We start from the raw sequence: 21881 nt of genomic DNA, 5'->3' as shown, positions 1-21881 counted from the left end.
GACAGGAGTGTGTTGGTTCATCTCTGAGGCTACGTCTCACTCCTCTGGTTGTTTAGAAGTCGGAAGAAAATGAATTCCAAATAAGAGAACTTCTGTTCATCACTTTCTTGGATTACAGACGTCGCCATCTTGGTTCTTCTCAACCAGTGAACAGGAAGTGAGCATATCAGGACTGAGGAGGAGCGACGTAGAGACGCCGTATAGTCTCTATTAGAGACCTGTCAATCACTGTAGCCCCGCCCTAAAGCATCCCCTGCTTTATGGTCTGTGTGACTCTAAATGGACCATAATGTACTAAATGAACATCATGCTGTATTGAAGAAGACTTGAAACTAGAGATTGAGACATAAACTCATGTTTACAATGTTTACTGAGGGAATAAATCAAGAGAGAAGTAGAGTCATTTTCTATAGACTTCTATACAACCAGAGGAGTCGCCCTAACAACTGGTTTGTCCTGATGTACCTGAAGTAGTGGTCGAGGTCGACGGCGACGGCGCTGTGAGACTGAGTGACGGCTACAGCTGTGCTGAGGTCAGAGGACAGCTGGAGGAGGCAGAAGGAGGAGGAGGAGGCGAGCTCGTCCTCCGGCTGCAGAAGAGTGAGGTAAGCCGGCAGGTCGATGCTGGCCAGCAGACCTCCATCAGTGATGTCATAGACAGCTGGAGGTCTCAGTTAAAGAAGACTGTGATCTACAGAGAGACCAGATCCAGGTCCTCTGTGGTCCTCTGTGGTCCTCCTGTTAGTCTGTCTCACTGAACACGACTGAATCATGTATTTAATCTGGTTCCCTTACTTTGTTTCATTCGTTTAGTTTAGCTGAGCTTGAACTCGTCGAGAAGTAGAAGTGTGTTTGTTTGAGGTACTTGTACATACTCAGAGTATTACTACAGTGTGGATTGTACTTCATGATGATACTGCTGTTGTAGAGGATACATATGAGTCCGGTGGAGCTGAGGATGAAGAGAGTGTCTCTGCAGACACACTGGTGGACGGCAGAGCGTCCGTCTCCGTCAGTCAGCCGGATGTTGCAGCAGGACAACGTCTGCGGCTCCGCCTCCGTCTGCTGCCACTGCAGCTGCAGCAGCCAATCGTGGTTCAGCAGCACGCAGCCGCGGCCGGCGGCAAACGACAACAGACGCACCGACTGCAGCTCACACACTCCTGGAAATAAAGACAGGGCGGTAATATTACATCAACACATCGGCCTCTGAACCAATCCTCTGCTGGAGGATTCTTTTTAGCTCCTGTCACATTTGACTTTCTTTTCCCTTCACAATAAAATACCTAAACATGTCTTTAGTGCAGAATAACAGTTAGAATGACATAAATCATCAAAAATGAATAAACACCAGCTGAATTCTTGATAATATATATTTTTTGTTGGAAAACGATGGAATCAACCACACGTGTCCAAGTGTCTGTGAGTGGTAACGATATCTGGGGAAAGAACCTGAGGCTTGATGAAATGTTGTTCTTCCTGATGGAAGTGTTCGTCACACATGATGTGTTCAAGGGACGTCGGAAAGTTGAAAATCCGATCATCGTGTGTTTTTACAGCTTCCGACTGTGAGAAACTGTATTTCTGGCAATGTTTTAAAGAAAACTTGCTTTTTTTAAACCTGCCAATTGGTTTTGGGGTTCAGAGAGTTCATACCATATGAAGACAGCGTGTCTCAGTGTCTCCGTGTCTCAGGTCTTCTGTCAGTCCAGTTTTAGACCTGGTCCTGGTACTCACCGTCGTCCTGCTCCCTGACGGTCTGCAGCAGGCGGCCTGCGGGACATTCAGACACACAGAGGACCGTGATGGAGGCCGAGCGCTCCGCTTCCACCTCCAGCAGCTTCAGGTCCCACTGAGCCCCAACGGACAGAAGCCTGAGGACACCAGGACCGCCGAGGACCGCCTGCTCCTCCCACGAGAAACTAGAGAGACACGGGTATTATGTACTGTACTACACCTCAGAGGGACACGCTGTACTTTACACTGTACTACACCTCAGAGGGACACGCTGTACTTTATACTGTACTACACCTCAGAGGGACACGCTGTACTTTACACTGTACTACACCTCAGAGGGACACGCTGTACTTTACACTGTACTACACCTCAGAGGGACACGCTGTACTTTATACTGTACTACACCTCAGAGGGACACGCTGTACTTTATACTGTACTACACCTCAGAGGGACACGCTGTACTTTATACTGTACTACACCTCAGAGGGACACGCTGTACTTTATACTGTACTACACCTCAGAGGGACACGCTGTACTTTATACTGTACTACACCTCAGAGGGACACGCTGTACTTTATACTGTACTACACCTCAGAGGGACACGGTGTACTCTTACTGTACTACACCTCAGAGGTACATGGTGTACTTTATACTGTACTACACCTCAGAGGGACACGGTGTACTCTTACTGTACTACACCTCAGAGGGACACGCTGTACTTTATACTGTACTACACCTCAGAGGGACACGCTGTACTTTATACTGTACTACACCTCAGAGGGACACGGTGTACTCTTACTGTACTACACCTCAGAGGTACATGGTGTACTTTACACTGTACTACACCTCAGAGGGACACGCTGTACTTTACACTGTACTACACCTCAGAGGGACACGCTGTACTTTACACTGTACTACACCTCAGAGGGACACGCTGTACTTTACACTGTACTACACCTCAGAGGGACACGGTGTACTTTACACTGTACTACACCTCAGAGGGACACGCTGTACTTTACACTGTACTACACCTCAGAGGGACACGCTGTACTTTACACTGTACTACACCTCAGAGGGACACGCTGTACTTTATACTGTACTACACCTCAGAGGGACACGCTGTACTTTACACTGTACTACACCTCAGAGGGACACGCTGTACTTTATACTGTACTACACCTCAGAGGGACACGCTGTACTTTACACTGTACTACACCTCAGAGGGACACGCTGTACTTTACACTGTACTACACCTCAGAGGGACACGGTGTACTTTATACTGTACTACACCTCAGAGGGACACGCTGTACTTTACACTGTACTACACCTCAGAGGGACACGCTGTACTTTACACTGTACTACACCTCAGAGGGACACGGTGTACTTTATACTGTACTACACCTCAGAGGGACACGCTGTACTTAACACTGTACTACACCTCAGAGGGACACGGTGTACTTTATACTGTACTACACCTCAGAGGGACACGCTGTACTTTACACTGTACTACACCTCAGAGGGACACGGTGTACTTTATACTGTACTACACCTCAGAGGGACACGCTGTACTTTATACTGTACTACACCTCAGAGGGACACGCTGTACTTTATACTGTACTACACCTCAGAGGTACACGCTGTACTTTACACTGTACTACACCTCAGAGGGACATGGTGTACTTTATACTGTACTACACCTCAGAGGTACATGGTGTACTTTATACTGTACTACACCTCAGAGGGACACGCTGTACTTTACACTGTACTACATCTCAGAGGTACATGGTGTACTTTATACTGTACTACACCTCAGAGGGACACGGTGTACTTTATACTGTACTACACCTCAGAGGGACACGCTGTACTTTACACTGTACTACACCTCAGAGGGACACGCTGTACTTTACACTGTACTACACCTCAGAGGTACATGGTGTACTCTTACTGTACTACATCTCAGAGGTACATGGTGTACTTTATACTGTACTACACCTCAGAGGGACACGGTGTACTTTATACTGTACTACACCTCAGAGGTACATGGTGTACTTTATACTGTACTACACCTCAGAGGTACATGGTGTACTTTATACTGTACTACACCTCAGAGGTACATGGTGTACTTTATACTGTACTACATCTCAGAGGTACATGGTGTACTTTACCTACATTTACGTCAGTAAGGTTTTGAATGCAGGAGTTTTACTTGTAGTTGAGTATTTTCACTGTGCAGTATTCATACTTTTACTTCAGTAGAAGTATCTGAATACTTCTTGCACCACTGGATATGACCTCCTGCAGTAATCATGAGGAAAGTGACTCCTTTATATATATTTAATAATACTAATGTGTTGATGTTTACTCGTGCTCATATCTGTCTTTATGATGATATCTATCATATAAAGAAGTTTCCGGCTAGAAACAGACTGAACAACATGAATAAGTGAACACACTCACTCTGCGTGACATCCGTCCACTGTGGCCGGAGGAGCCTCTCTGTCCGCCGGGTCCCAGACCACCAGCCTCCCGCGGACCCCCAGACATCCGAGCAGGGAGCCTCCAGGAGCCAGCTCGGCTCTCCGGAGGTCCGGTACCCCGCCACAGTGCTGGTTCTCTGGGATCACACACACCTCTAAGGAGCTCCTCTCCTCCAACATCTCCGCACGGTTAACCGGGAGACACACTTAAACAACGACGGTCCAATTAGACGGTAAACAGCGAGAACATCGACGGTAACGGAGACAAAGTTCGGACATTTCTTCCTGTCGCGTAAAACAAAACAGCTGACTCCGAGTGGTCACGTGTTCTGTCTGCTGCTGTCAGCTGACCAGACCTGACCAATAGAGGAACGAGGAGAAAAGTCTGGTTAATCGAATGACGATCGTGGTGTCAAGAAGGAAATGATTGAAACAAGCAGCACTTATAAACATTATTTATTTTATAAAATAAATAAATAATAATAATAAAATAATATAAATATATATATTTTTTTTAATCAATGTATTCATTTATTTATTTAAACAACAAAAGCCCCTCTTCTCTGTTTCTGTGACCAGTGAATTAAAACGAATACATCTTATAATAACGAAGAAGTAACCTACATTAAGAGTCCACATACTTATTTCAAAGCCTTTATTAAGTTATCTGAATATCTTTATTTTCTCAGATTAATTGAATTATTATTTATAATTGTATTATTGTACTTATTGTATTTCTTTCATTTAAAAGTTCTTACAGATATGTCAATAAAAGTAGCAGCGTATAAATACTCTGTTAAAAGTAAACGTCCTGCGTTCAAAACTTTGCTGAAGTAATATTAAGTATTAGCATCAAACTATACGTAAAGTACTAAAATCAAAAGTACTTACTATGCACAATAATGCAGTCTAAATCTGTGAAGTAACCAAAACTGTCAAATAGACTAGTAGTGTAGTGTGTGGTGAAAAGTACAATATATATCTCTGAGATATATTGGAGTAGAAGTATAAAATAGCATAATGAGGAAATACTCACGTAAGGTTCAAGTATTTTGAAAAATTGTACTTAAGAAAATGTACTTAGTTGAGTTATAATTTGATCATTCATCGATTGCTTTTCCCTGGAAAACAATACAGGAAGCGGAAGTGAGAAGGATGCGCTGATTGGCTGCGAGGGAACCAGCAGATCTCGGTGTAATTGACACACTTCCGGTGTCCGTTCAACGTACTTCCTGGTTCGATAGAGATCACAACAGTAGCTCCGTGTTTGTGATGGCGCTTTGACCGGAAAGATGGAGGAGAAAGCGTTAGAGGTTTACGGTGAGTAGAAGCTCCATCAGGCCTGATGTTTACTGCGGTGTGGGGAAGTTAAATACACCATCTATTCAATGGAGTTTGGTGAGACTGGAGTGAAAAGCGCATGCGCAGTTCTTTAAACTGTGTTCGTATAGAAATGGCAGAAAGTACTGGAACAGAACTCATGTCAATGGTTTCTGAGTGGAGTTTGCTTTATGTTTGAGTGAATGACACTGTTTTGGCCAAAGTAATGAATAATATCAGATTTCTTGAACTCTTTGGTTTGTAGTGAACAGCACACGTGACCAGAGTACAGAACTATAGACCTAACTCACCTGGAGCTTAATAATAATGACGTGTTATTGATTGTCAATCTGAAGAAAAACATCCTGTTCTTACTCTTCTGTATCTTCTAATCATAAGACAAGTCATTGTATTTGTCTGAATATATTTGTCTGTAATCATAACCATCATAGAGTATTTTATTCTGGTACAATATTAATGATAGAAAATAGATAAGATGGTTCCAGCTCCGTGAGATTCGTCTTTCTGCTGCTTTTAAACTTTGTCCTGTTAATAGTATTATTTGCGACTCATTACCTTCAGTTTTAGACTTATTGTCGGCCTGTTTTTAGTAAACACATCCCCCCCCCCCCCCCCAGACGTGATCCGGTCGATCCGGGACCCGGAGAAGCCCAACACCCTGGAGGAGCTGGACGTGGTGACGGAGAAGTGTGTGGAGGTCCAGGAGCTCGGAGAGGACGAGTACCTGATCATCATCAAGTTCTCCCCGACCGTCCCTCACTGCTCTCTGGCCACGCTGATCGGTGAGTCAGCAGGTCAATAACTATATATACATATGGATGTGTGTATATACAGTATATGTGTGTATATATACACCTGTAAATATCATAAACGATTGTTGACACGCAGATTATTTTCTGTAATTATTCAGAATCGAATGGAAGAATGTGATTGGCTGTTTGTGGAGGGAACCAGTGATGATGACTTCCTGTTTGACGTCAGAAACCCGTCATCCTGCAGCTCTGTTGAACCTCAGACTAAAGAGAATCTTCTTCTTCTCTTCTCATCGTTGTCTGCAGGTCTCTGCTTACAGGTGAAGCTGCAGAGATGTTTGCCGTTCAAACACAAGGTGAGAACCACAGGAGATCATCTCTGCTCGTACAGGTTATGTAAATGTCAATAATGGTGAGCAGAACTTCATCGACTGGACAGCAACACTTCATATGTGCAATAGTGTGAAGCAGTCAGTCAGGTCATGTCGTGTTCTGGTGTTTCTTTATGGATTCTTGATGGCTGTTGTTTAGGGTTCGGCTCACAACATATTGATCTGTTTGCTGTTGTTTTGTCACCAGTTTACATGATGAACTCTTTTGTCCCGTTTCTCTGTTGGTCTGTTATTCCTCATTGTGAGCGTTTGTATTGAATTGAACTCATTGAGTAAGTGGTACTCCTCATTAAAGTTCCTGAATGAATAACTTGCAGCGTGCGGCTGCATCTTAACATCCGCTGTTTTTATTTCTCTTCTCAGTTGGAGATCTACATTTCAGAGGGAACTCACTCCACTGAAGAAGACAGTGAGTTTGTCTTCTTACTGAAGACTCATCAGCCTCCCACTAAGTCGTGTTCGCTCATCTCTTACAGATTAGGGTTTTAAAACAAAAATATTGCAAAATATGACTTTTCACTTTGACGCCAAACCCACATGTTGATGCTAAACGTTACCTGCTGATTGTTTCTCTTCTGATTCAGCTTTGTCTCTTTCAGTTGAACTGTTGAACATGTGCTGAAGTAGATAACATGTATTAGTGACGAGACGAAGTGTTCATCGTGACTCCAGACTGAAGGTTTGTGTCTCCAGTCAACAAGCAGATCAACGATAAGGAGCGAGTGGCGGCCGCCATGGAGAACCCCGACCTGAGGGAGATCGTGGAGCAGTGCGTCACCGAGCCCGACGACTGACGGAGGAAGCTCCGCCCACCTGGGAGGGGCCTGCAGGTGTAGACCAGAGGACTCGCTCTGGAGAGTTTGGAGGTTTTATTGTGGAGCGTCTCTGATGAGGATCATGAACGCTGAGAGTCGGGATGGAAGCCGGACTGATGAGTGCGTTGACAGCGAAATGGTTTCACAATAACGGCTCCAAAGTGAGACGGTTGAGTGTCAACATGGAGGAAAAATGTAATATTTGTTCAGTCAATGATCTTTAGTTCATGAATTATAACAAAGTTTATTTTTAGGTCTCTGGCCAGGAGACCACCTCTGGTTCTTTAAAGAGTTGGAGTCAAACAGACCATAAAGCAGGGGATGCTTTAGGGCGGGGCTATGTTACTCCTCAGTCCAGATATGGTCACTTCCTGTTCACTGTTGCAAAGAACCAAGATGGCGACAATCACAACGCGATGGGTTCATGTCAACACCATCACTTTTTATTATTTCTGACAAAAATAAACGTGTTTTCGGACAGAAAGCTGAATTAGCTGCGATGCGTTCTGCTACGAATCACAGAATCTAAACGCTGTCGGAGTCCGTGTGTCGGGGTTAAAGGTGACTGTCTGATTCTTTTAGATCCGAGTATTTTTAATAAATAAAGATGTCGTAAAAGTGAGAAGCTGCTTTGAGTCGTGTTTGAGTCACTGAATAATTTGTCTTTGGATCTTTGACTGTTTAAATGTCACTTCTTTACCCATATACACACATTATTATCATTATTAATATTAATAATAATATTAAACACTAAAAGAGACACATTATTTTACACCTGAAGTGAAAAAGCATAATAAATAAAGGTTTCAATGTTTCACTGAATGCTTCTCAGCTGATGAAGATGATGAAGCTCTGTGTAGTGATGAAGCAGCTCCACCTGTAGGGGGCGCTGTGGGGCTTCATGGAAATCCACAATCGGAGACATTTAATACGGATCTTCACACCTCACCAGTGATCAATAAAGTTTGATCCAAATTTTATTGTTGATTATATTTTTGTGTTATTAATCTGAATATGCAATATGCAATATGCAAAGTAATTCAATAAAAAAAATAATGTCAAGTGAAGTGTTAGTACCTTAAAATTGTACTTAAATACAGTACTTGAGTAAATGTGATTAAACACTTGCCGGGTTGTCAAACAGGAAATAAAAAAACATTTTTCTTCCACTTCAGTGTTTTTTTGTCTTGAGAAATGGGAAAGTGTGTCGTCCACTTCCACTGCTACCACTTCCACTGCTATCACTTCCACTGCTTCCACTGCTACCACTTCCACTGCTATCACTTCCACTGCTTCCACTGCTACCACTTCCACTGCTATCACTTCCACTGCTTCCACTGCTACCACTTCCACTGCTATCACTTCCACTGCTACCACCACTTCCACTGCTACCACTCCACTGCTACCACTTCCACTGCTTCCACTTCCACTGCTATCACTTCCACTGCTACCACTTCCACTGCTACCACTCCACTGCTACCACTTCCACTGCTACCACTTCCACTGCTTCCACTTCCACTGCTACCACTGCTACCACTTCCACTGCTTCCACTGCTACCACTTCCACTGCTTCCACTGCTACCACTTCCACTGCTACCACTTCCACTGCTTCCACTTCCACTGCTATCACTTCCACTCCTACCACTTCCACTGCTTCCACTTCCACTGCTATCACTTCCACTGCTACCACTGCTACCACTGCTTCCACTTCCACTGCTATCACTTCCACTGCTACCACTTCCACTGCTTCCACTTCCACTGCTACCACTGCTACCACTTCCACTGCTTCCACTGCTACCACTTCCACTGCTTCCACTGCTACCACTTCCACTGCTACCACTTCCACTGCTTCCACTTCCACTGCTATCACTTCCACTCCTACCACTTCCACTGCTTCCACTTCCACTGCTATCACTTCCACTGCTACCACTGCTACCACTGCTTCCACTTCCACTGCTTCCACTTCCACTGCTACCACTGCTACCACTTCCACTGCTTCCACTGCTACCACTTCCACTGCTTCCACTGCTACCACTTCCACTGCTACCACTTCCACTGCTTCCACTTCCACTGCTATCACTTCCACTCCTACCACTTCCACTGCTTCCACTTCCACTGCTATCACTTCCACTGCTACCACTGCTACCACTGCTTCCACTTCCACTGCTATCACTTCCACTGCTACCACTTCCACTGCTTCCACTTCCACTGCTACCACTGCTACCACTTCCACTGCTTCCACTGCTACCACTTCCACTGCTTCCACTGCTACCACTTCCACTGCTACCACTTCCACTGCTTCCACTTCCACTGCTATCACTTCCACTCCTACCACTTCCACTGCTTCCACTTCCACTGCTATCACTTCCACTGCTACCACTGCTACCACTGCTTCCACTTCCACTGCTATCACTTCCACTGCTTCCACTCCTTCATCCCCACACATCCCCACGCTTTTATTTCTTTCTGCTTATCAAAAATGAGCGATTGAGAACATAAACTCATGTTCACAATGTTTACTGAGGCAATAAATCAAGAGAGGAGCAGAGTTTGGGGAGTTTTCAGAGCAGAGCTGTTGGGACACACATCCAATGGGAGTGCTGGAGACAATCAGGGAAATGTTGTTCAGAATGACAGAGCAAGAAGAGCAAGAAGGGCAAGAAGGGCAAGAAGAGCAAGAAGAGCAAGACGAGCAAGAAGGGCAAGAAGGGCAAGAAGAGCAAGAAGGGCAAGAAGGGCAAGAAGAGCAAGAAGAGCAAGAAGAGCAAGAAGAGCAAGACGAGCAAGACGAGCAAGAAGGGCAAGAAGAGCAAGAAGAGCAAGACGAGCAAGAAGGGCAAGAAGAGCAAGAAGAGCAACAAGGGCAAGAAGGGCAAGAAGAGCAAGAAGAGCAAGAAGAGCAAGAAGAGCAAGAAGAGCAAGAAGAGCAACAAGGGCAAGAAGGGCAAGAAGAGCAAGAAGAGCAAGAAGAGCAACAAGGGCAAGAAGGGCAAGAAGGGCAAGAAGGGCAAGAAGGGCAAGAAGTGCAAGAAGAGCAACAAGGGCAAGAAGGGCAAGAAGGGCAAGAAGAGCAAGAAGGGCAAGAAGAGCAACAAGGGCAAGAAGGGCAAGAAGGGCAAGAAGGGCAAGAAGAGCAACAAGGGCAAGAAGGGCAAGAAGGGCAAGAAGGGCAAGAAGAGCAAGAAGGGCAAGAAGGGCAAGAAGGGCAAGAAGAGCAAGAAGAGCAACAAGGGCAAGAAGGGCAAGAAGAGCAAGAAGAGCAACAAGGGCAAGAAGGGCAAGAAGGGCAAGAAGGGCAAGAAGAGCAAGAAGAGCAACAAGGGCAAGAAGGGCAAGAAGGGCAAGAAGAGCAAGAAGGGCAAGAAGAGCAACAAGGGCAAGAAGGGCAAGAAGGGCAAGAAGGGCAAGAAGAGCAAGAAGAGCAAGAAGGGCAAGAAGGGCAAGAAGGGCAAGAAGGGCAAGAAGAGCAAGAAGAGCAAGAAGAGCAACAAGGGCAAGAAGGGCAAGAAGGGCAAGAAGAGCAAGAAGGGCAAGAAGGGCAAGAAGAGCAAGAAGAGCAACAAGGGCAAGAAGGGCAAGAAGGGCAAGAAGAGCAAGAAGAGCAAGAAGAGCAACAAGGGCAAGAAGAGCAAGAAGAGCAACAAGGGCAAGAAGGGCAGTTCATCAGGAGGAGCCAGCAGACACATCGCTCTCTCTCCCACACACCACGACAGAAGGTGCAATTAAGCTGGAGAAACTTTCGATTGCTGTTTCGAGAAGAAGACGAATCATCGTCTGTGACGTCAACACAAGTCTGAACACGTTACAACTTTAACCCGAACTTTTAAGTCGATATCACACTTTGGGTGAGAAAATGATTCTGACTTTCATCAATCTGTATATACATATACACATTATATATATACACATTATAATAATGACCTAATTATGAATGCAGTACCTGATTACTGGAATCATCGAACAATCAAATGTTGACCTTTAAGTGCATGTTTGGCTCAATTAACCTCAGTATGAACATCTTGTTTATTGTTATTGTTTATTTCACCTCCAGCCTCTTCATGTGATAATCCTCGTTCTGTCTTTATTGTGACATGAAGTATCTGTGAGAAACACACAGAGTCATAAACCTTTCTCTGCTGCAGCAGACAGATGATTATTGAAAAAGAAACAGATCATATCTCTGAGATTAAACGATGACTTCATAATTAAAGAGGAACTCGTTTAGCGGCGTCATCGTGCAACTAAATTAATGATGAGGTGCGTCAGGATCCGCCTGGTGACTCATCAGCACACACACACACACACTCACACACTCACAAACACTCACACACACTCACACACACTCACACACACACACACACACACACACACACTCACACACTCACAAACACTCACACACACACACACTCTCACACACTCTCACACTCACACACACACTCACACACACACACTCACACACACACTCACACACTCACAAACACTCACACACACTCACACACACACACACACACTCACCTACTCACAAACACTCACACACACTCACACACACACACTCACACGCACTCACAAACACTCACACACACACACACACACACTCACACACACACTCACACACACACACACACACACACTCACACACACACTCACACACACACACACACAATCACACACACTCACACACACACTCACGCACACACACACTCGCACACACACACTCACACACACACACTCACACACACACACTCACACACACACTCACACACACACACACTCACACACACACTCACACGTGGGAACGTGGGAACATGGGAACATGGAAACATGGGAAGATGAGAACATGGAAACATGGGAACATGAGAACATGGAAACATGGGAAGATGAGAACATGGGAACATGGAAACATGGAAGCATGGAAACATGGGAACATGGGAACATGGGAAGATGAGAACATGGAAACATGGGAACATGGAAACATGGGAACATGGGAACATGGGAACATGGGAACATGGAAACATGGGAACATGGGAACATGGAAACATGGAAACATGGGAACATGGAAACATGGGAACATGGGAACATGGAAACATGGGAACATGGGAACATGGAAACATGGAAACATGGGAAGATGAGAACATGGAAACATGGGAACATGAGAACATGGAAACATGGGAACATGGGAACATGGAAACATGGGAACATGGAAACATGGAAACATGGGAACATGGGAACATGGAAACATGGGAACATGGAAACATGGAAACATGGGAAGATGAGAACATGGAAACATGGGAACATGAGAACATGGAAACATGGGAACATGGAAACATGGAAACATGGAAACATGGGAAGATGAGAACATGGAAACATGGGAACATGAGAACATGGAAACATGGGAACATGGAAACATGGGAACATGGAAACATGGAAACATGGGAAGATGAGAACATGGAAACATGGGAAGATGAGAACATGGGAACATGGGAACATGGGAACATGGAAACATGGGAACATGGAAACATGGGAACATGGGAACATGGAAACATGGAAACATGGGAACATGGAAACATGGGAACATGAGAACATGAGAAGGCGTGAGGAGGATGTGAGCTGCATGCGGAGCTTCTCCTTGAGGGAGGATGAAGTGGGCTTCATTGGGCTGTAATTCATTTCCTGTTTGACGGGAGTGGATTACTTCCTATGTATATGTATATATATATACATATATATATATATATATATGTATATATATATATATATATATATATATACATATATATATATATATATATATATATATATATATATATTCGATGTCTGATGTACATATATATATATATATATGTACATCAGACATCGAATGAGATGTTTCACAACAGAGCTTGTCACAGGTCAACCTACCATGAAAACAGCTTGCTTCAGACTAGTTGGGCGCACCACTAGAGTCTGCAAGCAGCCAGCAGAGGGCGCTGTTACACACAACCCACTTGTCTCCATGGGGAACTAATGATACGTTGTAAATGATATTTAAACAAGGAAATAATATGAAAATGATAAGGATAAGCAATAACTTAAATAATATAGTAATACTAGCAACCAATGGCCAGTGATGGCAAGTGGAATCATTCACTCTGTTACACACGGACGATGTTATCATCCAATCATGTATGTACATTATTATGTTGTCGTGCCACTGCGTATGATGCGATTGGTTTTCATCGAAAGCGTGAAACCAAGTTGTTGTTTTTTAAAAGAGGAAGTCTTCGTAGTGGAACCATTGTGAGCTGGAGAACGTTTCCCGTCGGAGGTGTTTTTAAGTTGAACGGCAACTTCCGGGCAGATGACTAGTTAGTAGAAGGTGAAAGTGGCTGTTGCGTGTTTGAGATTTAAATCTGTGAAGCTTTTTGAGTTTGTAGACAGAAACACCAGCAGGAGATACATTAAAACGACCGTTAAGCTGTGTACGTTTGGTTTAATCAAACCGGAAGCTGAAGAGCGGCGGTTTGTTGTCGCAGCAGCTCGCTAGCACACGAGCTAACCGGCTAGCTCTCAGCTGAGCCAGGCACCCAGAAGCTGGAGCCCATATTCGGACACTTGTCCCGTAAAACAAGCCCGAGATCCGTCACGGTTTGTTGTTGTTCTTTCTCTCGTGGCCATTACGGAGAACATACATTTTTTATTAAATAAAATTCAAATTTTAGATTTAATACAATTTGAATTTTTAATTAAATTCAATTAAACAATTAAAATTATCCTGTAAAAAAATTCCGGGATCCGTCACGTTTTTTTTCATTTATTTATTTTTTTCTCGTGGCCATTACGGAGAACATACATTTTTTTTCATGTGTGCACTGGGGCAGGTTTCGACATTTTAATGGGAGGCGGCGGCTCGCTTTGGACGAGTGGACTTTATTGCGGGCGCCAGTTGCGAAGAAGAAAGCGGGGGTCCTGGCTCCTCCTACGACTACCTGTCGGGCTCACCAGATGGAGTCTTTGGCCGGCTACGTGTACAAGGCGGCCAGCGAAGGTCGAGTCTTGACACTGGCCGCGCTGCTCCACAACCACCCGGAGGCGGAGGTCCGGTACCTGCTGAGCCACGTGACCCACGTGGCCGGCCAGAGGTCCACGCCTCTGATCATCGCGGCCCGGAACGGACACGACAAAGTGGTCCGGCTGCTCGTGGACCACTACAAGGTGGACACGGAACAGACTGGCACGGTTCGGTTCGACGGGTAAGAAGAGCTGCCATGTGACTTATTCACCTCTAGAAGCTCACATCGATTTAGTTCTTGAGTGTTGAGATCGGGTCCTGATTGTGTCTCCTGTCCGTCCCTCAGCTACGTCATCGACGGGGCCACGGCGCTGTGGTGCGCGGCCGGAGCCGGTCACTTCGAGGTGGTGCGCCTGCTGCTGAGTCACCGCGCCAACGTCAACCACACCACCATCACCAACTCCACCCCGCTGCGGGCCGCCTGCTTCGACGGGCGCCTGGACATCGTCCACTACCTGGTGGAGCACAACGCCGACATCCGCATCACCAACAAGTACAACAACACCTGCCTGATGATCGCCGCCTACAAGGGCCACGCCGACGTGGTCCAGTTCCTGCTGGAGCAGGGGGCCGACCCCAACGCCAAGGCCCACTGCGGGGCCACCGCGCTGCACTTCGCCGCCGAGGCGGGCCACCTGGAAATCGTGAAGGAGCTGGTGCGATGCCGGGCGGGCATGGTGGTGAACGGACACGGCATGACGCCGCTGAAGGTGGCGGCGGAGAGCTGCAAAGCGGACGTGGTGGAGCTGCTGCTGGCGCATGCCGACTGCGACCCGCGCAGCCTCATCGAGGCCCTGGAGCTGCTGGGCGCCTCGTTCGCCAACGACCGGGAGAACTACGACATCCAGAGGACGTACCACTACCTGCACATGGCCATGACGGAGCGCCACCGCGACCCGGAACGCGTCGTCGCCAAGGAGCTGCTGCCGGCCATCGAGGCGTACGGCGGGCGCAGCGAGTGCCGGACTCCTCAAGAGCTGGAGGCCATCCGGGTGGACCGGGACGCCCTGCACATGGAGGGCCTGATGATCCGGGAGCGGGTCCTGGGCTCGGACAACATCGACGTGTCTCACCCCATCATCTACCGCGGCGCCGTCTACGCCGACAACATGGAGTTTGAGCAGTGCATCAAGCTGTGGCTTCACGCGCTGCGCCTGCGGCAGAAGGGCAACCGCAACACGCACAAGGACCTGCTGCGCTTCGCCCAGGTGTTCTCCCAGATGGTGCACCTGAAGGAGTCGGTGCTGGCCTCGGCCGTGGAGCAGGTGCTGAGCTGCAGCGTGCTGGAGATCCAGCGCAGCATGGCACGCGTGGACACGGCGGTCGAGTCGGAGCTGCCGCAGGCCCTGGACAACTACGAGTCGAACGTGTTCACCTTCCTGTACCTGACCTGCATCTCCACCAAGACCACCTGCGGCAACGAGGGGCGCGCCCGCATCAACAAGCACATCTACGACCTGATCCAGCTGGACCCGCGGTCCCGCGAGGGCTCCTCCCTGCTCCACCTGGCCATCAGCTCCAGCACGCCGGTGGACGACTTCCACACCAACGACGTGTGCAGCTTCCCCAGCGCCCAGGTCACCAAGCTGCTGCTGGACTGCGGCGCGCAGGTCAACGCCGTGGACCACGAGGGCAACACGCCGCTGCACGTCATCGTCCAGTACAACCGGCCCATCAGCGACTTCCTCACGCTGCACGCCATCATCATCAACCTGGTGGAGGCCGGCGCCCACACGGACATGACCAACAAGCAGAAGAAGACGCCGCTGGACAAGAGCACCACGGGCGTGTCGGAGATCCTGCTGAAGACGCAGATGAAGATGAGCCTCAAGTGCCTGGCGGCGCGCGCCGTCCGCCAGCACCAGATCACGTACCGCAACCAGATCCCCAAAACGCTGGAGGAGTTCGTGGAGTTCCACTGAAAGACTTTGAGAAAAATATTTTTTTTATCATTTTCTATCAAATCCAAACGGTGCTGAGGACGACGGTTCAGCTCCGGAGGTTCTTTGAGCAGTTTTATAAAACACTGGGTTTCTTTTGTTTCTATTTTAAGTATTAATTGCTAAGAAGCAGCGACCACAGACGTCTGTCTGTCTCTCTGCCTGTCTCTCCGTCTGTCCCTCCGTCTGTCTCTCCGTCTGTCTCTCCGTCTGTCTCTCTGTCTGTCTCTCTGTCTGTCTCTCTGTCTGTCTCTCCGTCTGTCTCTCCGTCTGTCTCTCTGTCTGTCTCTCTGTCTGTCTCTCCGTCTGTCTGTCTGTCTGTCCCTCCGTCTGTCTGTCTCTCTGTCCGTCTGTCCCTCTGTCCCTCTGTCCGTCTGTCCCTCTGTCTGTCTGTCTGTCTCTCTGTCCGTCTGTCTGTCCATCTGTCCCTCTGTCTGTCCCTCTGTCTGTCTGTCCCTCTGTCTGTCTGTCCATCTGTCTCTCCGTCTGTCTCACAGCAGAGGAAACTTGTAAAGAGACGGCGGCGGCGCTGCTTCCTGTTTTGCCTTATCTCCGTGACGATGGAGCCGCCATCTTACTGTGATGCTGAGTGAATGAGAGACGAACGATGACCTCACACATTCTTTTATTGTGAAAGGATGGTTTCACTGGAACCAGCACAGCTCTGAGTTCTGCTACTTTATATTAAATGGTTTGCATTAAAGTCGTTTTTCTCTAAAATTCACTAAATGGCCCAAAATATGCCGACAAGCTCGTCCTGGTATGTCCGTGTCCTCGAGGACATCTTGATGTCGTGAGGACGTTATCTCTTGTTGTAAAGGCTCTAAACTATTTCGTATTTGACAAGAAAAGAGAAATAATAATAATAATTATTATTATTCACCTTTATTGCTTCGGCTCTTTTTCAAAAAGAAAAACTCAATTTTCCGGGTGTCCGCATACTTTTGGCCGCGTAGTGTTTGAACCTTAACAACAAACCAAATATTCACTCTGATTGATTGCTGCATGAGCTTTTATTTTGAAAACCTGTATCTGGGGACAGGAGCACAGAACTATGAATGTTGAAGAAATGTTTTTATTGAATAATCAGTTTTAATAATCGCTGAAGTCGAGCACGACGTCGGCCGATCTCGTTTCGGTCGTTTAAAGAAAACCATGAAGAGATTTTAGAGTCTTTGTGACTTTCTGTTATTTCTGTATGAATCGTTTTTTGAAAGCATAAAGAACGAGTTATTCTAAATGATTGGGCTTCTGTGACTTCACATTATTCTACTTGACTCTTATTTATTGGCTGTGAGTGCCCTCACGTGCCTGTGATGAGTTCTGCTCTTTTATTGTGAAGGAGCGGTTGTGGTTCTGCTGGTCTGGACATGTTGGACCCGGGAGACTTCTGCTCTGTGATTCTGCTGTTTGTGCCTCGTGGATTTCCAGATTTAACCATCTGACTAGAAAAGATCTTCAACGCACATCAAGAGGTTTTAGAGACGGACGCCGCTGAAGATGAGATTATTTAAATGATGAGAAACAGGAAGTGATGCACAGGAGACCTGGAAGAGTCCGCTTCTCTTGTTACCGTGATGCTTTTGATGAAAGTCAACGTTAAAAGAAGAACTTTGACTTCCTGTCTCAGCGTGTGAGAAGCTTCCCGACGGGTTGAGTAACGTCCTGTTGCTCTTCAGGGTGAAGAGTCAGGAGCTCGTTCATCTTCACAGGAAACCTCTTCGTCTCCTCCGTCGCTGAAGAAAGGAGCTTCTTCGCTTCGGGGTCGGTCGCTCTTCGTCGGATGGTTCTTTGTTCTCGTTGGTTCTCTTCCAGCAGCCTGCAGACGTTCTGGTGACGCAGAGAACATCAGGACGTCTCAGCGTGACCGCCAACGCTTATTTAACGTGTTTCTTCCTGAAGCAACGCAGCATGTGAATGCAACACGGAGTCCGTTTGACTTGTCTGACGTCCGTGAACATGTAACGGCAGCGTGTTGATCCAGCACGAGGTCAGAGGGCACGAGGTCAGAGGGCACGAGGTCAGAGGGCACGAGGTCAGAGGGCTGTACGGCTTGAGGAGACGTTCAGATGCTCGTTCTGTATTTCTGTGTCTGAGTCCTGACTTCTGTCCTGGTGGAGCTGGAAACATGTTTAATTTTCTTTCTGTGGCTGAAATGAAGCCAAAGATTCTCGTGTTGATTGAAACTTCAGAGGACGTCAGCTGTGATGTCACTTCCTGCAGAATGAATGCTGTCAAATTAAAAGTCTCATCTCCGCGTTCACCGGTGTCCTTCATTTTGTCTCCACTGAGGCTTCACCACCGTTTACTGTGAGTCAGCGAGATCACAGCTCCAATCTAAGGATCTGATTGGCTGTTTGTGGAGGGAACCAGTGATGACGACTTCCTGTTCATCGTCACTGCAGAACTCTATTAAGAGATGTGAGCAGACGAGTAGACGCACGGACTAGACCACGAGATCAGTAACGGGTAGAGGAATATATGTATATGTTATATAATATCCAAATAGTACTACGTCAGTCAGTAAAAGACGTGTCTTCAAAGTCTAAAGAGACTTTAACTGTGAACCAGAAGGTGAAGGAGCTGAAGCCTCAAACATTCTCTGAGCAACTCGGCAACAGAGGCTTCGTTTAGAGCAGCTCATCCGAACAGAAAACTACAACTATGGCGTCAATAGAGCGGCTAAGTCCCGCCCCTTCTGGTGTCCCCCATGGGACCTTATTTCAGAGACAATGTGGACGAGACATATTCTCCGGATCTGTTTGAATTGTTCCATGAATTACAAATGTTTGATCATTTAAAAGATAATTCTGTCAGTTGAAGTCTCAGTTTGTTGTATTTAGTTTTGTGAAACGACGTCTCATCTCACAACAGCAACGTGGCCGCTAGCTCGGCTAGCTAGCTAGCTTAGCTGATATCAACGTTCCCGAAGCTGTCCTGAGTCTGTGATTGGATGAAGACATGAGGACATGTCCTCTGAGACGGTGAGACGAACGCCCGTCTGTGAACATCAACGCTTTCAATAAAAGTGTTTATTTATACAGACAGCTGAGAAGACGTCCAATCAGCCACATGGACACAGCTGTGTGTCCACTGGGTTTGTCTCTGAGTGGACAAAAGACGGGCAGGACATTCAGAGACTTGATGTTTAACTTCTAATAAGTTGAGCAGCTCTTTGTGTTGTTAAAGGTTTATTACAAATATATTTATGTAAATATCTCCGTCATCTTTACATCACATCGAATCTCAGAGGAATAAATATGAATAATAATAATAAAACTTTTCTCACAACTGAAAGTCACAAAGTCAGTCAGCAAATAAACCGACTGATGGAAGTGAAGTTGGCTGAAGATACTTTAGACTTCCTGAGGAGACGTGATGTTGATGAAGACGACGGTGAACGTCTCGTCTTTATTTGAACACATCAGTACAAACTACTGCTTCATATCAATAATGCCACGATCCTCAACGCTTTCATATTTACACAAATAAAAGTTCAAGTTTGACTTTATACAACAAAAGTGCATCAGATATACATTCTGAAATAATACAATAAGTGTTCTTAAGATGCATTTACATTCCCATTATTATAAAGAACAATAGAATCAGCCGTCGCAGGTCGTCTTCTCTTCTTTCAATCAGTGTTAAATATGTAACACGCTGCTGGTTGACTGTTCTGTTTTATTGTTTCTGATCTTCAGTTAAAATCTTCAGCTTCGTTCGGTGACGTTTGAGCTCTGAGCATAACTTCATGACATCATCGTGAGGCGCCGTGTGACCCGTGCGGTCACACGGGTTCCTCCGGTTCCAAACTGTAAATGTCTTCCTGTCTTTGCTCCACTTGTCTGAGTCACGCTCGCGATCACGAGAGACACGTTGGCTTCTTCTTCATTCATCAGAGCAGAATAAGGAGTTGGCTTAAAGAGTTAGCATTGAGCTAACTGGTATCTAACACGTCTGTAGCTTGTTGTTGGTTACTTGTTGCTACGCTGCCGGTTCAAACTGCTTTTAAGAATTAAACAAAAGTAAAAGTTTGTTTTTGGAGCGTGTTTGAAATATGAATGAACTCACTCGTGAACTGAAGCTTTTATAAACCAAAGTCATTATTTTAAACCGGGGACTTGAAAAACAGTTCAGACTGAGCGCAGACGTTCCAGCTGCTTCATTCAACCAGTGACTCGCTGAGTGGCTACTGATCATGTGATTGGTTGTTTGGTTGTTTGTTTGGTCGTCTGGCTGATTGTTTGATCGTCTGATTGGCTGATTGTTTGATTGTCTGATTGTTTGATTGGCTGATTGTTTGATTGTTTGATTGGCTGATTAGCTGATTGTTTGGTTGGCTGATTGTTTGATTGGCTGATTGTTTGATTGGCTGATTGTTTGATCGTCTGATCGTCTGATTGTTTGATTGTTTGATTGGCTGATCGTCTGATTGGCTGATTGTTTGATCGGCTGATTGGCTGATTGTTTGATTGGCTGATTGGCTGATTGTTTGATTGGCTGATTGTTTGATCGTCTGATCGTCTGATTGGCTGATTGTTTGATCGTCTGATTGGCTGATTGTTTGATTGGCTGATTGGCTGATTGGCTGATTGTTTGATCGTCTGATTGGCTGATTGTTTGATCGTCTGATTGGCTGATTGTTTGATTGGCTGATTGTTTGATCGTCTGATTGGCTGATTGTTTGATCGGCTGATTGGCTGATTGTTTGATCGGCTGATTGACAGGTGGAGGCTCGTGATGCGTTCAGGTGCTCCTCATCAACTCATAAAGTTGGAAGTTAAGCGTCAGATCACTTCTCTCTGTGTGTCATGTGATCCATGTCGCTCCTCACAGTTCTGTTCGAGCTCTTATTGTTATTGTTATTGTTATTATGAATCTTCAGGACTTTACACGTCGTTGAGGATCGACTGAATGCATCACCGTCGCCTCCCACATCACAGCTCCTCTGCTGCCTTCCCATTGGCTGCCGGCTGCTCCTTCTCTTCCCGTCTCTTCCGTCTGTTGAAGAAGCCGAGCTGAGCGGAAAACACACAGTCGACCGATTCAGGACGTAACAGACGATCAGCAGACATGTTTTAGTACTTATTGTATGACGAACGGCAGCTGGTTTTATGTTCAATCAAAACAAAAGATTTAGACCTCAATAAATAAATCCAAATGTTGTAACTTTGACTAATACATATATTTGTGGTAATAATTGAATTGAGCTACTGTGAAATATCATTAATGACATTCAAGGAATACTACAGAAAGATCACTCCTGACTTCAGTGGTAGAAGTATTTCAACTAGAAGTACCAATACTACAGTACAAATACTGCAAACAACATTTTACTTTAATTATTAGCATCAATATATACTTCAAGTACCAAAAGTG

The 21881-nt window shown here is 45.9% G+C and overlaps 4 protein-coding genes across 4 annotated transcripts in view; 2 read left to right on the top strand and 2 right to left on the bottom strand.

The window, feature by feature from the left end:
- spg11 (SPG11 vesicle trafficking associated, spatacsin) overlaps positions 1–4484 on the bottom strand; it is a gene marked incomplete at its 3' end in the record, with an annotated part of 35797 nt that extends 31313 nt beyond the window's left edge. The window contains exons 1-4 of the mRNA XM_079270408.1: positions 4195–4484; positions 1738–1922; positions 936–1163; positions 466–661 (exon numbers count right to left, since the gene is read on the bottom strand). Of these exons, the coding sequence (XP_079126534.1) occupies positions 466–661; positions 936–1163; positions 1738–1922; positions 4195–4394 (809 nt within the window). The 5' untranslated portion in view covers positions 4395–4484. The remainder of the gene's footprint in view (positions 1–465; positions 662–935; positions 1164–1737; positions 1923–4194) is intronic.
- A 944-nt stretch (positions 4485–5428) lies between these two features.
- Positions 5429–8145, top strand: ciao2a (cytosolic iron-sulfur assembly component 2A). The gene is made up of 5 exons (XM_079281342.1): positions 5429–5534; positions 6173–6337; positions 6614–6663; positions 7063–7108; positions 7393–8145. Exons 1-5 carry the CDS (start codon positions 5507–5509, stop codon positions 7491–7493), a joined length of 390 nt encoding a protein of 129 aa, XP_079137468.1. The 5' UTR covers positions 5429–5506; the 3' UTR covers positions 7494–8145.
- Positions 8146–13862: 5717 nt separating this feature from the next.
- On the top strand, positions 13863–18742 carry fem1b (fem-1 homolog b). Its single transcript, XM_079267600.1, has 2 exons — positions 13863–14743; positions 14849–18742. Exons 1-2 carry the CDS (start codon positions 14496–14498, stop codon positions 16482–16484), a joined length of 1884 nt encoding a protein of 627 aa, XP_079123726.1. The 5' UTR covers positions 13863–14495; the 3' UTR covers positions 16485–18742.
- Positions 18743–19782: 1040 nt separating this feature from the next.
- The window catches only part of itga11b (integrin, alpha 11b), a gene marked incomplete at its 5' end in the record, with an annotated part of 38198 nt that continues 36099 nt past the window's right edge, over positions 19783–21881 (bottom strand). The window contains one exon of the mRNA XM_079269601.1: positions 19783–21520. Within this exon, the coding sequence (XP_079125727.1) occupies positions 21440–21520 (81 nt within the window). The 3' untranslated portion in view covers positions 19783–21439. The remainder of the gene's footprint in view (positions 21521–21881) is intronic.

Source organism: Melanostigma gelatinosum, assembly GCF_949748355.1.
Source record: "Melanostigma gelatinosum genome assembly, chromosome: 1".
NCBI lineage: Eukaryota > Metazoa > Chordata > Actinopteri > Perciformes > Zoarcidae > Melanostigma > Melanostigma gelatinosum.
This window is presented reverse-complemented; position numbering and strand designations above follow the sequence as displayed.